The following is an 18,459-nucleotide window of genomic DNA, read 5'->3' as shown; positions in this document are numbered from 1 at the left end:
GAATTGAATGGTTATTGAAAACCGAGTTGTTTCCACTGAATAGAGAAATTGTATTGCGCTGCGTTGAGAAACAGTACAAGAAGAAGCTGATCCTCGATTTATTCTATATTTGAAGTAAAAATTATGTATGTGTGTATGTATATGTAAAGGTGCATGAGGGTATTTTTTTTACAGATAATAACGCTATAATAATAATATTAGCATCATGAAGATGTGCAGCGTTTTTGTCGAAGAAAAGGAAGACAACAATTGAGACCGATTGATAAAGATAATAAAAAGTAGATTGAGTCACTCCATGTATACATATATTTGTGAATATAGAATATACAGATACAAATCTATTGGGGCTTGTACCTTAGTAATAATTAATTGAAAAAGAAGTTACTGAAGAAATGTGCCCAATAAAAGAAAAAGTACGTACGTACAACACTTTATCAATTTTGATTTATCGGGCCTGTTTCAAAGGCTTCTCAAAAACTGGGTAATATTTATTATCTTCTTTAACAAAATTTAATACTAACACTACATAGTATTCCACTATATAGTACTTCTTATTATTATTTTTTTTATTTTAAGTGTGCGACGTTCATACATAAACTAAAACGCGTGATTTGAGTGTTAGATTATGTATTGTAGTACATTTTTTTTCGCGTTATGTAACTTGTGTTTGCCTCTAAACGTGATCAAAATAAAAATACATATCATTAAACAACTAAACTTTATTGTATAAGTAATAAAACTTAATTCACCATTTAACTACATTTAGATTTAATCTTCTTCAATGGACCTTTTTGGATTTCTTTTTTGAATAAAAAATAAAGATTTTTAAACAAATTGACGGAGAGGCTCTCCCGTTCTGACTGGTTTTTTTCAATGTCTTTCAATTACTTTTTCTTGCCTCCCACCTGCAAAAGTTATTAATTCAACGAACAATCTACCAAATATCCGAGTATGATTTAATTAACATCTAATAACAATTATGCAAGCCTTCTAAATACGATGCCAGATGATAATTCGATTTCGCCAAATGGAAGTGTTAATTAAGATAAGTCTCTGAATCTTTATTTTCTGAATCGAATACGTTTTTGTTACACGGGAGTCATACTTAGGGATCATCCATTAATCACGTAAGCCTCGAAAAGGGAAAAAATCAGGATGATTCATTTTATTAAACGCAAGTTTTCTTAACCGAAATCGACGCCTTTGAATCATCGCGCGTATTCTTAAGCCTCCGACTAGTGGTTGACTACTTAATAACATCGGCAACTAGGGCGACTGTCTGAATGTAAATTTTTAAAGACATAGACTAGACTGTTATAAGGGCACATAATAAGAATTTTTTTAAAGTGAAACTTTTATTACATCGTCTCAAACTTTTTCGTCTATATGTCTATATATCTTACCGTGGTTTCATAAAACCACACAACATTTTTTTAAATTTCAACTTCAATAAAAGTTCAACATTTCTAAGAATAATAATAATAATAATAATAATAATAATAGCCTTTATTTCCAAAAAACTTTAAAATTAGGGGACAATAAAAAGTCATTCACTTAAGTTTTGGTTTGTCCACCGTTGGACATAGGCCTCCTCCTTCCGGTTCCACTCGCGTCTGTCGCGGGCCAGGCGCGGCCAGGTAACCCCGGCGACTGCGATGATGTCATCTGCCCAGCGTCGGCGTGGGCGCCCCTGCGGCCGGCTCGTGCCGCGCGGGTACCAGTGCAGCACTCTCTCGCTCCATCTGTTGTCACTTGTTCTTGCTGTGTGCCCTGCCCAACGCCATTTCAGGCGGCACACCATTTTTGCCGCGTCTATTATTTTTGTTCTTTGTCGTATCGCTGTACTCTTTACCCTGTTTCTGAGACTTAAGCCTAACATACTTCTTTCGGCTGATCGTTGAAATATTTGAATTTTCTTTATTAATTCAACTGTGATAGGCCATGATTGGCAGCCGTACAACAGTGTAGGTGTCACAACTGAGTCCATCACTTTTTTCTTCAGTGATAGACTCATTTGTGACTTAAAAATATGCTTGTGTGACCAATATGAAATCCAGGCTTTTTTAATTCTTCTCTCTACCTCCTCTATATAATGGCTTTTAAACGAAATATTTTGGCCAAGGTAGACATACTGGTCGACGTATTCTATATTTCTATTGTTGACGGTTATACTATATTTTATGCCATTTGTCATTATACATGTTTTTTCAGGGTTCATTTCCAGCCCACACTCTTTACTTATGTCTTCTAGGGTACGCAGCATGTATTGTAAGTCTTCATGCCTTTCAGTTATTAGAACAATATCATCTGCGAATCGAAGATGGCTTAAATTTTCGCCATTGATATTTACTCCTAACCCTGACCAATCCAGCTTTCTGAAGATAAATTCCAGAAGTGCGATGAATAAGTTTGGCGACACGGGATCGCCCTGCCGAACACCCCTTTTCAGTGGAAACATGTTACCTTTCTTCTCCAACTTCACTGTGGCTTTACTTCTTTGGTATATCTTTTCTAATAAGTTAACATATTTATTTTGTATTCCTTGTTCTCGTAAAGCTAACCAGAGTTTGTTATGTAAGATTGTGTCAAAGGCTTTGGAGTAGTCCACATAGGCTATATATACTGTCATTTTGTACTCCATGCATTTTTCAATGACTTGTCTAAGTGTGAATATATGATCTAGAGTTGAGTATTTACTTCTAAAACCAGCTTGCTCTCTTGGTTGTTGGAATTCTAGCTCCATCTTCATTCTGGTAAGGATGATATTTGTAAAAAGTTTGTAAGTGGATTGCAATAAACTTATAGGTCGGTAGTTATTGATGTTCATTGGGTCTCCCTTTTTATATAGTAATGTTATTACAGATGTTTCCCACTGTTTAGGTATTTTTTCTTGTTTTAAAATTTCATTGAGTAGTTCCGTGAGAGGTGATGTTAGAGGTTCTACTATTGCTTTAAGTATATCATTAGTTATGTAATCATCTCCAGGGCTTTTTGCAGATTTAAGTTTCATAATGGCATGCCTGATTTCACTTTCCAGTAGCAAAGGGGTTTCTTCATTTTTATAACTTTCTAATATACCATTATTACTAATATCTAGTGGTTGATTTTGCAAACTGTACAGTTCTTTGTAGAAATTAGTGGCTATATTTAGTATATTATCTCTGTTTGTTATTGTTGCGTTTGTACGACTTTCGTACCCATTGTTTCGTATTATTTATGCGTTTGTTTCCTCGTTTAACAGATAGATTTTTATCTATTTCTTCTTCTAATATTTTGAGTTGATAATATTCTTTATTTCTTTTTATATTTTTTCTAATTTTTCCATACAGATGCTTAAGACGCTTCTTTTCACTTTCTGATTTGGTAGGTTTATTTTTTAGTTCAGTTCTTTCACTTATCATATCTCTTATTTTTTCAGTTATAATATAGTTATTTCTCTTTATCCCTGGTATTGTTGGTAACTTTTCGACACTGGTTTTAATTCGATGTATAATATTATTATATTGTTCTTGTATATTCTTAGATTTTTCAATGTGTTGAACCGAAAAAATATTCTTAAGTGTTTCTTGTTCTAGTGGGTTCAGTCCTGATTGTCTGCCTTTAAATTGTTTTCTACTTTTAATTTTTGCTGAAATTTTCACTGTTGCGCGAACCATACGGTGGTCTGTTGGGTGGGTGGTATTAATTATATCTATATTTTCGACGGTATGATGATAGGGTCTTTTAATAATAAAAAAGTCTATTTCATTTGCGGTTCGAGTATCTGGTGATAACCATGTCCATTTATTTTTGGTGTTTTTCTTGAAATAAGAGTTCACAATAAACAGTTGTTTTTCTAAACAAAAGTCAATAAGTCGTTTGCCTCGCTCGCTTCTCTTACCGTGTCCCCATAAACCCATAACCAACTTTTCATCTGGAGTGGCTCGGCCTATTTGTGCGTTAAAATCTCCAAGCACAATTGTGTATGGCAGAGAATTTACTAGTGCATTATTTAAGCTATCATAAAAAATATCTATGTCTTCTTGGCTTGACTTCGCTGTGGGGGCATAGACTTGAATTATGTTAATCTTATAATTATTAAAGGACATTTCAAGTTTTGCTACTCTGTCTGATAGAACCTCGAAATCTACAATATTTGATTTCAACTCCTTTTTAACCATAAATCCTACACCATTTCTTCCACTTTTCTTTCCGGTGTATAAAAAGATGTAGTCTTCGTATTCAATAATGTGTGTTCCCTCTTTTCTTATATCAGAGAGACCAAGAATATCCCACTTTATGGTTTGCAGAGCATGTTCTAATTCCTCTTTACGGCCGTTGCCTACGAGCGACCTTACATTCATTGTACAAATTCGTGTGCCTTGAATAAGGCGAGAGTGTTTTTCTATTTTTTGGGTGGAGGGTGGTGGTCTACTGCCCCCACGGGGACCAGCCGTATTGGGGGAGATTGTTCTTATCATTTTATTTGTTTTCTGGGTACCAACACATGGTTGCTATGATCTTTTATCAGAGGAAGTAGGTTTAGAAAGAGAGTTCGATCTGGCCCTCATCATGTCAAAAGCATTTGTTCGGTTAGTTTTAGACGAAAGAAGTGCCTGTTGTTTTTTTGGTTGAGCCATATGTTCAGTTTGTGGAGAAGCTGATAGTTCTCTCTTCCTTTTGTCTGTGTTAGAAACATTTTCCTTGACTATAAGTTGGTCGTATTTTAAATATGCAATCTTGCCATTCTTTAGTTCTTCTATTAATTTTAATTTCAATAATTTTCTTTTTTCTAACACTTCTTTGGAAAAGTCTTCAGAAATAAACAATTGCTTGAACTTTCTCTTATTTTTTAAGATTTCCTGTTTCTTCCAACTATTAACGAAGGATATTAAAATGGGCCTTGGTTTTCCTTCCTGTTTTGTCGGTTTTCCGATACGGTATATTTTATTTACCTCTGTTTTTTCGAGTGTTATATTTAAATCCGCCAGACATTGCCTTTGGACATTCTGCAATAACTCGGTACTACTACATTCCTCCTCTTTCAAGTTAAAAATGACTAAATTGTTTTCCTTTTTTTCTCTTCTTAAATATTCGACTTCGTTTTCTAAGGTTGCGACTTTTAATTTTAGGTTTTCATTTTCTGCTAAGATAGGTTTTAATTTCTCATCAATTCTATTTATTATTTTGTTAGTTAACGATTCTTCCAATTTTGTATTTTGTTCCTTCATTTCAATTCTCATTTTCTCAAACAACAATTGAAATTGGTCTTCCATTGTTGTTTAGTGGTAAAAAAATAAAAAAAAATAAAATAAAATAAAAGTATACGTCGTTTCGTAGGTATGAAAGCGGCAGGATTCGATCCGGAAGCCTCAATGTGTTCGATGTTCCCAACGACTCGTCGCAAGTGCCAATCGACTAATTACTTAGCTCGCAAATAAATCGTATATAACACATATGATATTGTGATTTATTTAAAACAGTGCTTAGGATTTTAGATTAAAGAAAGAAAAATTTCTAAGAATAGTTTAGTCTAAAGGCATATCGCACTTCAAATTCATCTATCGTTAGTGAGGTACTTCCATAACAAAACATACATTAGGTACACCGTAAACTTCTTCAACAGACTTCACTTTGATATCTGGTGGCTTTGGGTAGTTAAAGAAGTTGGGTAGACAACTGTGATACGCCAGGTTGTATATGTGCCCATCGAGGAATTTCTTGAAATCCTTTGGCGGCGGATGTACTGTTGCGATACCTAGTTTATAAAAAAATCTCTTAGTACTTGATAGAATGTATATAATTATTATGCATTTCATTTTGATTCTCTAGCAAACAGGAGTTTAAAAATAAATAGTTTTAGATCTGGGCCTCAGAGATTTCTGTATCCGTTTAATGATCATTTGTTACTCTAATAGGCAAGAAGGTGATCAGCCACCTGTGCCTGACGCACGGCGACTTTTTGGGTCTACGGTATGCCGGTGTCCTTACGATATTTTCCTTCACCGTTCGAAGGAATGTTAACTAGGCACATACAATGAAAGTCCATTGGAGCACAGCCGGGAATCGAACCTACGACCTCAGGGATAATAGTCGCACGCTAAAGCCACTAGGCTAACAATGCTGGGAGGATTAAAGAGCTTAAGTATACAAATAATAGTTTATATACACGTCAACATTGATCAGTATTATACATGTGCTCGCCAAAAAGGTGCAATATCCATATCTCAAAAACTGCTAAACCTCTTTTTTGTGAAAATAGTACAGTACAGTAAATATAGAACAGAAATCAAACGGATGATCTTGATATGTTTCAGTTTCAGAGATATTTGCGGAAAAACTTACATACACTTGCGAAACTTCGTTCGTAACTTCTTGGATCAGTAAATAGATAGACTGAGATATAGATCAAACTGACTCCTTTAAAGTCATTTAAAACGCCTACAACACTATAATGCTACACAATATATATACAGCTATACAAATAGCTTATCCCATAATAAAAATTCGCAAAAACCAACTCGAGAATTAAATAATTTTACGGCTTCAATGAAACGCACTAAGTACTAGTAAGTGTTAAATATATTTAATATCACCTTTTTCGTATGCCAGTACTGCCAGATCTGCTGCCATATTGTATGATATTTTTTTAATATCGGAAAGAGGAGGATATATTCTACCTAGATTGAGGTCTTCTTCACTGACGAAGTTGGCTAAGCTCTGAAAATGTTTTATTTAACCTAACTATATATTAACAATTTATTTTACAAATAGACAGAGATATGTATATCAAAATATGGGTTAGAACTTTTTATTTCAGATGTGCACTTTCTATACAATAAACATTTTCATTTTTTTTATATTTATCATGACAACAAAGAAACAAAAAAGTTTAAAATACGTAAATTTAAGTACATATTTATTTGGAAATTTAAAGAAATAATATATTCAAGCGAAATTATGTAGTCAGAATGACTGCAAATCAAGAAAAAGAAATTCGTCAAGTGACGGACAAAACATGTGTGCAGCATATAAGCAGATAATTTTATATAATAAGTAATATACCCTGGCAGCCCTCAAAAACATGATTTCCGGTATGATACGGGCGCGTACTGCAATCACTCCCAACGCTAGCCCGGGAAATATATACGAATTATTCCCCTGTCCCGTATAATATTGTTTATCATTGAACTTCACTGGGGGGAACGGGGAACCAGATGCGAATATACATTTACCCTGTAAATATTTATTGAATTACAAGAAATACATATCTCGTCATTACAGAAGACCCTAAAGCTACAAGTAATGAAATCTACAAAAACAAGAATCAAACATAAAAAAATAATATAAATATACTGTCAAAATAAATTTACAAAAAAAATATTTAAGTGAACGTAGATATAACTGCACTCTTTACTTTAGCAATAAAACTCGTTGATCAATCAAATCAGAAAGACTATAGCAAGACAATATTGTTCACTGATTAAATTAAAATGTTTGTCTTAATATTTTTCAATTAATAATAACCATATATGATAGATCGTAATTGATAATTTAAAAATAATTAGTACCGATGATTACAAAATTCAATAATGGAGCAATTCTCAAGTTTAGGGTATTAAAAAAAAACAAATTAATATTTTTGTACTAAATATCGGCAAATATAGAAATAGTACCACTTTCAATTAGACTTATATAAGCAAATCATGATCTATATTCCACAAAGTGAGATGATAAAGGCATTTTTATAAAAAAAAAATCTGGCTACTTGAAAGGTAGATGTGGTATAGATGCTAGTCTAAATACATCGATTATAATTAAACTTTAGATCATAACGGTAAGAAGTATGTAAAATGCCTACTTATTTTTACGATTAAACGTGACAAACAGTTTTAGATTTTTAAGTGGAAGTGAGGCAAGATATAGTACGCTGCTATGTGAATTAATATTTTTTCATTGCGGGTACGTTGGCGCGCGGGGCCACTAAATCCGCGGGGTCCGTAGCATTTGCAACTCTTGCTACGTGGCGGTACACACACAGATACATACCCAGAATAAAACCTATACCTACAGCAGTATGATCATACGCCTCCTGAGCGGAACACTCCGCTCTACTAGTGGGATTAGAGAGAGCGAAAATAACAGGCCGTTCCGAATTTTGTGCCATTAACTTTAGTATTTTCTCATTGAATGCCCCTTTTACAGTAGAACAACCTGAAATATATAACATTATTCACTAATTATATTCGTAACAAGCGAATGAACTGGTTATTCAATTATCCCGATCTTTGAAATTTAGTCATTGCAATGGGTTGGTTGATTTCACAAAGCAAAATAGTTGCAGTTAAAAATCTATACATTATGAAAAACAAAGAAGCATGTATTATATACTTTAAATTACGCAAGTTTTAATTTCACGCAAATTCATCAAAAGACAATGTGAAAGATTAAGAGTGTAAGAATGTTTATATAGTAAAGTCAACTCAACAATAATTTATTAAGAGACGTTTTTCTACTTCCACGCCATATAAATAAAAAATACTTAATGTATGATACTTCTCCTATTATTACGCATCAAGAGTTCGGTTGCTGTGTGCTGTGTGGGTTGACTAATGACATTGTTTTATATCATACAAACTTTACATACCACAGTTTTTTTTTAATATATCTCAATAACTATAAAATCTCTCCACGCTCGGCTGTGTATTAAGGCAAATAATTGCAACCTCTAGAACTTTGTATTTCTGTCAGATTCTTAAGCTTTGACAGGAATCACACTTTCTACTGGTATTTAGAACACCATTTGTTCAAAGACGTATATAATATTAAAACATATTTTTTGTATGTGTTCTTAGCCCACCTTATAGTAAGATCCAATTTTGTGTTATAAATATCCCATCCCTGTATCAATAAAGATTGATATTACACAATGAATGTGTTCTTGAAATGTGGATCGACAACCTATATAGCTGGAGAGCGGATTTTGATTACTATGAAACCTAAAATACATAGTCTTTGTATATATAACATACCAATAAGACAGTTAGGTTTGTATTTCGCCACGCAGGCTTCGAAGTTCTTTTCAGGCTCCACGTCTTTAGCAAAATGTTTGCAGTGTTCGGGCAACCCGCTCTCTCTTTTCGAACTCAAGAGACCGTTTATATCGAAGAGATAGATACGCTTTTGAGCATCCTTTAGCTGCATTCCTTCTTCGACCATCGCCTCGCATGCCAGGTTTGCTATACCCGTAGCGGCCTTAGAAACATTGTAAATGTAAGAGTAGGTTTCGTCATCGACGCATATAAGAGAAAAAGTTCATACTACTTTGATAATTTTTGGGTCTTAAGGCGCGTCCACACAGAGCGAGCAGCCTCGCGAGGTATTGCCGCGCGAAGGAGCTCGGTTAGTGTCGACGTGCCTCGGCCGAGGCAAGCGCGCGCGCTGCCGCGGGCTGGCGTCCGAGTGCCCGAGCCATCGAGTGTCGGCTTTTTGATTTCTCAAAGGCGCCTCATTCGTTTACCGCGCGCACTCTGGAGGCGAGAGAAACATGGCCTGTGTGGACGCGCCTATAGCTAAGTAGGTGATCAACTTTCTGTCTCACACATGTCTTGGATTAAATTATTTTATTTGATATATCATGCCGGTATCTTTACGAATTTTCCGGTCACAATACCGCGCGCGTATTAAATGCGCACATAGATAGTGCATTGGTAGATATTGAATCCACGACTTCGGTCTGTTGTCTAATGAAAGACGCACGCTGAAGCTACTAGGCCACCATACAATTGAGAATAATATATAAGTGTATTTTGATTGCGTCTTTAGATATTACATACTTATTAAGGGTCTGTAATTAACTAAAACAAAATTGTGTATTACAAAATATGGTACAATATATTATACTTCGTAATCTAATACAATATTTTAAGTAGTGTAGTGTACTCGAATATAGGCTATTTTTATTTATAACATATTAAAACGCCTTATGTTAAAGACAATTATTGTGTATGCAATCAAATAAACTACGATCACAATTGCAAGTCAATCCAGTACTATGCTAATCACAGCAACGTCTATAATTGATGATTATATTCTAATTAACTGTGCGTAATACCTACTTGACACGCCTAAAGCTCTTGAGTAGCTTTGAGTGTTATCCTTATGAATATTGTAGTATATCTTAATTATGTAAAACTTAATGTAGATTAGCTAAAATTAAAACTCAATAAATACTTTATTCTCGTTAAAGTACCTATTTGTTAATGCATTTTTGAATATATATACAAGAATGCAATAACTAGTACTTTAACGAGAATAAAGTAATTATTGAGCATTAATTTTAGCTAATCTAAATTAAAATTTACACGAACGCACATTTCTCCCTAGTATATATTTTTCATATTTTACTTTTTAGTTTTCATTATATTATGAAGACTAGATCATATCATATGATCATAAGTATAATATATGTGATTTTAAATTCGTATTTAATTTATTTCTTGCATTTTAAGCAACACTTTGTCTTCCATATATTCAATCTATTTCTGAATGAGTTTCTGCATATGCTATTATATAAAAATTATAGTTAATAGATGCATGTAAATCGGACAGCAATAGTTGCCGATGCTGGCTGGGCCAAAACCTAATCACTCACAGGAGACGCCCGCTATTAGCTACGATCCCCAAAAACACCCCGAACTGAACTGTAAAGGCCCTTGAGGCCAACAGCGAGATTCCATTAGAAAAAAAAATTCCATTGACCGCAGTCATCATGTAATACCCGGATATGATTATAACAACCAACTGTTTACTCACAGATCCAGCACCCAAGAACATATACGTGTAATCCGTAAGTTTTTTCTTAGTTATCCTGGTGGTGGCTAATAATCCAGCCACTGCCACACTTGCGGTGCCCTGAATGTCATCGTTGAAGGTACAGTAATCGTTTCTGTATTTGTACAGAAGACGTGTTGCATTCTCTAATGCAAAATCTTCAAACTGTGGAGAACATAACCTTGCGAGGATTCTCAAATTGAATAAAACAGTAGAACTATACAATTATAATTTGGTTTTTCGTTACTTAAAACTAATAACTGTAAATGCTGTAAAGCTTATTAGATTTACAGTGATTAGTTATCATTACGGCAAAATTTATATAGATAAGACGAATTTAAAACCATCCCCCTATTTCTGAGTCTAACAAGAATGGTGAAACCCAAAAATTGTGTTACCTACCTAAATCTATATTCTATTCACAAAATATTTTAATTATAATAAATAAACTCTTATAGAACCAATACCTGCAGGAGAATATTCGCACCAAATCTCTTAACGCAGGCCTCCATAAATTCTTGTAAAAAATCATCGTAATCTTTTCCTCGTACCCGTTTTTGACGTAATCCAATGTAAAGTGGGTCTTCCAGAAGGGTCTGGAAAAAACATGTATTACCATAACTTGTTTCATTTCATCCAAATACGCAATTATGAAAACATTAAGCTATTTTTTTCTGTATGATATTTTTGTTGTTATAGCATATTTATTATCACTTTTACTATAACAAGTGCATTTCGCTTACGCACTTGTAATCCATGTATTTGTATTTCTTTTTAGTTAGTAACCAATAAAATGTTAGATTTCTTTTTAATCTCGTTAAAAACCATACGTTGACAACATCAAAGTTGCTTTTGTAAGCCGCAAATTTTTTAATGAAAGCTATTATTATTATACATGCAGATCAGCTAAACCAATGTGGAAAGACAAACTATGGACGCATGGACTCCATTATACTTTGTATACAAACTAGCATTTCTGAGAACTAACCCACTCAAAGGAGCAGCAAGACAAACGTGGGGTCAACTAGAATAACTTTAGAAACTTAGAATACAGTCCAATTATTCTCTTCCGAGTTATTCACCACACGGACAAACATTTCAAGGGAATCGATAGTCATTTGATTTGGGGTTCTAATTTTCTGTAGAGTTTCATCTTATACGTACAAAAAACATATGAGTCGTAGTAGTTGTGTCGTATTAAAATTTATACTGGCTATTTGACAAGATTTTTAAAACAATTTCAAATTAATGATGAGTGACTCAAGACCTTTATAAATAATATTTAATTCAACATTAATAATTTTAGATGGCGTTTCATACTCTAACAAACCATTCTTGTGATCAAATAGACGTTACGTGTTTAGATTTTAGGTTAATTTAATTTTTACTTAAATTCTAGCGGACCCGATAGATATTGTCCTACATATTTCAAGCGAATAGGAAATTAAACAAAGTATGAAAGTAGCAACTGCAGCGCCACCTGCCGGGTTTACACAGACGCATACAAAAAAATTCATTCAAATCGGTCCAACCGGCAAAGAGCAGTGACATAAACACGTGCAGAAGAATTAAAAGATAAAAAGTATTTCGAAGCCTTAAGACATTATAGGACAGCAAGGGAATCAAAACTAGTAATTAATAACGCTAGGGTGGGTATAACAAAACCAACTGAAAACATTAAAAATGGCTGCCATACTCGCTACAATAGTAATGAATCAAATCGCTGTTTGGCAATCCTTGTGATACGCCAAAAAACCTTGAACATCAGCATATTTAAATAAAAAAACCAAAAGGCTTCGTTAGCGCTTGGCCGAAAAGTTAATAAAAACAATAACGGTTAGATAATATTGATACCGCTATTTCGTTTAACATAACGCAGTAAAATGGAATTCGTTCGTCTCCTTTCTGACAATTTAAATGCATGGAAGCGGGCCGAGCTCGCTTCACTGTCTAACTTAATTTGAATTTCGCACATTTAAAATTTTGTGATTATGTACTTGAAATTATTCAACCAATGTAGAAATGTGTTTACGAATGTTTATATTAATCTCTAGATTCTAAGGTTTGGGTGTGAGGAATGAGTGATATAATGAATATCGATGTATGTGCGTGTGTACCATTTCATTATGAATCTATTCGAAATTTTTAGAATACAGATACGTAACTTTTAAAATATATGCATTTCACAGCGTGAATTAACATTTACAGATTCATTGATTGATTACGTCTCATAAGAAATTAACAGCAAAGCATATGCATAAATATATAGACATAGACATTTATTACTAACAAACTACACATAGAAACATATAACAAAACAATAATCAAAGAAAAGAATGACAAATATTTTTTTTTAAAGAACACGGTATGTTTTAAGTTTTAAATGCGTTTGTGCTGTGGTTGTGATTGGCCCTGGCTCAGCATTATGCTTAGGAGCAGAGTGTCTGTCACGTACATTATTAAGGGTACGGACTTCAAAACATTAAAAATCGAATTTTACACATTTAAAAGTTATACCTCATTATCCGTGCCCACATCCAATGTTATAGGCAGACACTGATGAGGCTTGATACCTGCCAATGCCGTATACAACGCCAACTTGCCAACAGGAATGCCCATGCCATAAGCCCCTAAGTCTCCAAGACCAAGAATTCTTTCGCCGTCAGTAAATACTATCGCTCTTACATCTTGTTCTGGCCTGAAAGCATAATAGTCTGTACGTACCTTTGATAGCACCGAATTCAATATCTGGTTAATAATTTGCTGGCATTGACACTTCGAAACAAAGAGACTTGATGACGTCAGCCAACGACAATATCCAAGTTGGATGTAGTTCTTTCAATATCCGTAGCGCTGTTGTCGCAAACTTGGAGCTACATCGTACGAAAACTTAATATTGAGAACGGGATCACTATCGCTCGTGAACTATTCCCTCAACTGTGTACTATGAATATCTGGGACTAGGGAAAATAATTTGTCTTTAGACTTATGCAATAAAGTATATTATTTTATTAAAGTACTTGCAAATTATTAAGGACGGTGGATAGGTAGTTACAGTTTCTTCAAGTAGATTTTTTTTTAGATTTACGTAAATAGATAAACCTAACGATAACGAAATTCTCACGTTAATTTAGAAGGAACTATAAGATATACTACTATAGATACTATAATTTTATGAAAACTAATGTTATATAAGAAACGATACTAATAATTTCGCATTGTGTAATGTCTATTAATGATCGTTATAAAATGTGCACTAATTAAACTGTCATGAAAAAATGTGCGATTGTATAATTATCTTACAAATCGGAAAACTGAATTAGTGTTAAATTATGCTTTACCAATTACGTATGACTCTTAAAATGTTTCCTCGGTCATTAATAGTGATGAATAACCCACGTGGTCGCTTGTAGACAAGGCCAAACTTTTGACATGCTAGCCCCACTGTTGGCGTGTAAACAATTGGCAAAAACATATCAATGTTGTGTGAAATCAAACTAAAGAATAATTTTTCATTTGTATCCTGAAAGTAAAACCAGACGATAGATTATAAAATTTGTATTTATTTATTTTGTAAGCCTTCAACACTGTAAGACTTACTACAACCATAGTCAAAGTGGTTCGATAACAGTAAGATTCAGATATACATTTTATTAGTTAACGGATAATGAGTCTATTTAGATACATTCATCATAGACTCATCATTATAATGTCTTTAACTTGCCTATACTTCTTAGAGTCCCCGCAGACTACAGACTTACTATCGGCCGATAGTTTAGTCGAGTTGGCCTGGTGTTGCGCACACTGTACCAACAAAACAGTTGGGTTGGTCGCGAGTGCACAGACTAGGCAACAAATGGTTTGGCCGATTGATTAATTTACTAAACTTAGTGAAGAGATCAGTCGAAAAAAAATATTATAATTGCCTTATACTTGATACAAAAGAGAAAAAAAATTAAGAAGCGGAATCGAGAGTATTGGGTACATCCCATCTACAATAACAGATTATTGCAAGGGAAGTTTTACACAATTCATTCTAAATTACTAGACTTCCCGGAAAAGTTCAATTCAAAGGAGTCGAACTATCGGCCGACTCGACTCGGTCGGCCGATAGTTCGCCTATGGTTTAATTTGAAGGCAGTCGTGAAGCCCATCTAACTTTTTTATAATCACTGTAATGTGCGCACCTGCATACATATTCATACTGAATAAGAAGCCGACCAAACTATCGGCCGATAAAAAGTTTGTAGTCTGCGGGGACTCTTAAAATGCGTCATCAACTAATCCAGAAGTAAGTTAATGATAATTAGAATTAATAAAGTTGTTAAAATATTATAAATTGTCTCTAATTGTAGATATAAGAAAGGAATGGCCTACTCTAATTACGGCTTTTACACCAAATAAAAATGCTACTTTGTAAATCCCAATTTCTAAATTTAGCCACCAAAATAGTATTTACCAAAATCCCCGTAATTTAACAAACCGGCACAGGTGTGCAGTCTATATACTGCAGTTTCCCCTTTTTTTAGAAATAAAAAAAAATAAGTTTATCTCTTATTTAATAAAGAAAAATTTTTTTTTTGTACATGGATACATGATGAACTTACCAGCAATTCAGCTAAGTACAAATACTTATTTAAATCGTTTTTGTATTGGTCTAATGAAACCCGACAGATGTTCAATTGTTCCTCTTGCGTTTTATAAAGCGGAGCTAATAAACCTTGAATGCCAAGCGCCTGTCTTTCTTCTAATGTAAATGCAAGACACTATAGAAATGAGAATAATAAAGCGAAACACTTTGATTTGATTTTGTCTGTTTAGATGCTTTAACGTTTTTGAGTGATGGGTTGAACCTGCGACTCTCATTAACGCATTTGACTCTCGTAGGTGAAGAAAAACCGGCATGAAATCGACCCAAATGTCGTGTGTCAGGGTAGAAGGCTGACGCATTTGCCTATTCAGAAAAAGCGATCAAATAACAGATAACCAAGACAATGATGCATAATATCAGCTTGGCGAAATTTTTATTTTGGTGTACCTATTTTACCAGATTATGAAAGAACTATTCGTTCACTGCTCATTGTCTCCAGTGAAAGAATTACGTGAGTCAAATCACAACTTAAGAATATAAATACAAAGTACTATTGTCGGCTTAACATGACGTGATCGAAGGGACATCGGGTGCAATGTCGTTAAAACGAAAAAAGTCTAAACTGCAATGTGTGCGGTAATCTAACAATCATTTTATAATTATTCTATAGTATTACTACTAAAAGTACCAGATCATTTCTATAAGTACACACTACATAGTACCTTATTAAGTCTCGGGTCCCGCAAGTGATCCAAACCTCTTATTAAATTCTGCGAAACGCTGAGTACATCGTAGTTACGACATTGTTTAACATCCAGACGAATTTTATTTTGTCTGATTGACGTAAATAAACTAAAATGTATAAAAATATTTATCCGCTGTATAAAGAATAATAAAGTTATAAAAAATTTACTCACAATAAGTTTCTAAAGGTAAACATTTCTTTAAAAAATATATGAACATATCAAACAATGCATCTGATTTTTTTGACATGTATATATTCATGGTACCATGGTAAATTTCTGCTGTCGGTAAAAAAGAAGGAAATTATGACATTTCTATTTTATTATCTGTATTATAATATCCATAACTAATTTCATTGTATTCAGCTGCTTCTTTGATTTTAGGAAGGCATTTAATACAGTTACATCTTGGAAATGTCTTTGAGACTAATGGAAATGGCAGTACCAAATCCTCTCATTAAAAGGTTGTATGAAGACGGTACATACAACAAACACCACTCCTTGTCCAGACAATAGCATTTAATAATAACTTTCCTATATTTGCTATATCGCGCAGAAACTTGGTCGGTCGGTCTCCTATAACCCAAAAGATTGATGTGCTTAATATGTGGTGTTCAAGTCGATTCTAAATATACCGTAATCGGCTTTCGAATCCAACAGTTCCAGCCGCAAAGAAATTCAAATACAGAAGACTCGTCGCTTGCACAGATACGTGTATTAAAGTTCTTTGGGTGTATCTCAAGGAAAAAATCTTTTTAATACAGTTGCTCAAAAAGTGGCATATTGCAGGGAGGTATAGCGTTCGGAAAGAGGGCTTTTACACACTCGTGCTTTTTCTTTGCCATTCCCGCACTCGTGCGTTTTCTTTGCCAACTGTCAAAACAATGTCTATTAAAAAGATAAAATCAACCACGAAGGTTTTAATTTAAAAAAATCAAGAAGTTTTTATGATATATTATTTCTAAATATTATAATAATTGGATTCAATAAGTTCGGTTACGTTTCTTTTTATTTCATATCAATAAAAAAATATTAAAAAGAATTTTACGATATATGCAAATACGTATTTCTAAAAAGTTTACTAATAATTGGATTCAATAAGTTAGGTTAGGATTCTTATATTTCATATCAATAAAAAAATATTAAAAAGAAAAAACCAACCACGAAGTTTTTACTAAAAAAAATCACAGAAGTTTTTATGATTCATGCAAATATTTTAAAAAAAAGCTACTAATTTGTTTTAATATCAGATTTAATGATTGGATTCAATGAGTTAGGTTTGGTTTCATTTCAATAAAAATAATCTACTGAAAACTTGCCTGTATGGGCGTAGTTTCCTTTGCCTACCCAAAATGGGTGAAGAAAAGAAAAAAAAAGCTTTGCTCTATATTCTTTGACGGTTGGCGCCATTTTCTAAAAATGTTCTTTCGAGTTGAGTTATTTGTTGCACAAAATGAGTAATTTCGACGATATTTTATTTGAATGAATACCACCCGAACTTAGTATAATTGCACAAAATGATTCGGAGAACAATTTACCGGAAACATATAACATATCTACGTGCAATGAATTTATTCCGTAGAGAGAAGAGAAAAAAAGTAAATAGTTTAATTAAATTGCTTAATTTTTTCGCAACTGTATTAAAAATAGTCGTTCAGTACACGTGCGGTACCGTCATTGCAACTTGTCCCGACTGTCAACCCTCACCTTCGGCTGCGCCTCGGCTCGGGTAGACATTCGTCGGAACTCGTTGCAATGACAGGCTTTCCGCACTTGTAATGAAATATACTATTGGCATGTAATCTCTTGTGAAGACGTGCACGTGGCCGATTTCCAGAACGTTGGAATTATTTAATTAGTGCAACAAAGTAATCCCCTCTGCTACAGTGTTGTCGAATGTAGATCGATTGTGATGCAAGCAACGATTCCGAGACGAAGCAACGATGTGGACCAGAAACCGATAACGAACAGTGAAGAGTGTACGATTAATAGAATATAAAATCTATAGATTATTAGCTGCCCCCGCGAACTACATTTCTCTTGAATGCCTAGCCTACCTTTTTAGTACATACCAACACGGAACATTTGCTATGCTACCACAGGCCCCAGAGATTGTTCGGTGTTCCGGATTGAAAACTTTTTAGGTTCTGTTAAATTTCCTCTATATGAACTTTAGAATTCATGTCATAAGTTTTTAATTAACAAATAAAAATAGGGGTTAACTGTAGAGGGGTGAGAATGGTTCTATGTATTTCTGTATGTTGTATCATAAAATAATAAAAACAAAATTTTGTCTAAAACATTAAGAATATT

At 33.8% G+C, this 18,459-nt stretch overlaps 1 protein-coding gene across 1 annotated transcript; it reads right to left on the bottom strand.

The window, feature by feature from the left end:
- Nucleotides 1–841: 841 nt before the first annotated feature.
- On the bottom strand, nucleotides 842–16,407 carry LOC111001154 (NADP-dependent malic enzyme-like). The gene is made up of 13 exons (XM_022270881.2): nucleotides 16,321–16,407; nucleotides 16,126–16,255; nucleotides 15,420–15,578; nucleotides 14,154–14,335; nucleotides 13,330–13,510; nucleotides 11,280–11,408; nucleotides 10,795–10,977; nucleotides 9,012–9,234; nucleotides 8,051–8,193; nucleotides 7,045–7,215; nucleotides 6,576–6,699; nucleotides 5,577–5,737; nucleotides 842–905 (listed from the first exon to the last, which is right to left on the bottom strand). Exons 1-13 carry the CDS (start codon nucleotides 16,341–16,343, stop codon nucleotides 885–887), a joined length of 1,830 nt encoding a protein of 609 aa, XP_022126573.1. The 5' UTR covers nucleotides 16,344–16,407; the 3' UTR covers nucleotides 842–884.
- Nucleotides 16,408–18,459: the final 2,052 nt, after the last annotated feature.

This window comes from Pieris rapae, chromosome 19 (assembly GCF_905147795.1).
Source record: "Pieris rapae chromosome 19, ilPieRapa1.1, whole genome shotgun sequence".
Lineage (NCBI taxonomy): Eukaryota > Metazoa > Arthropoda > Insecta > Lepidoptera > Pieridae > Pieris > Pieris rapae.
Note: the sequence above shows the minus strand (reverse complement) of the source record. Positions and strands in the feature narration are given on the sequence as shown.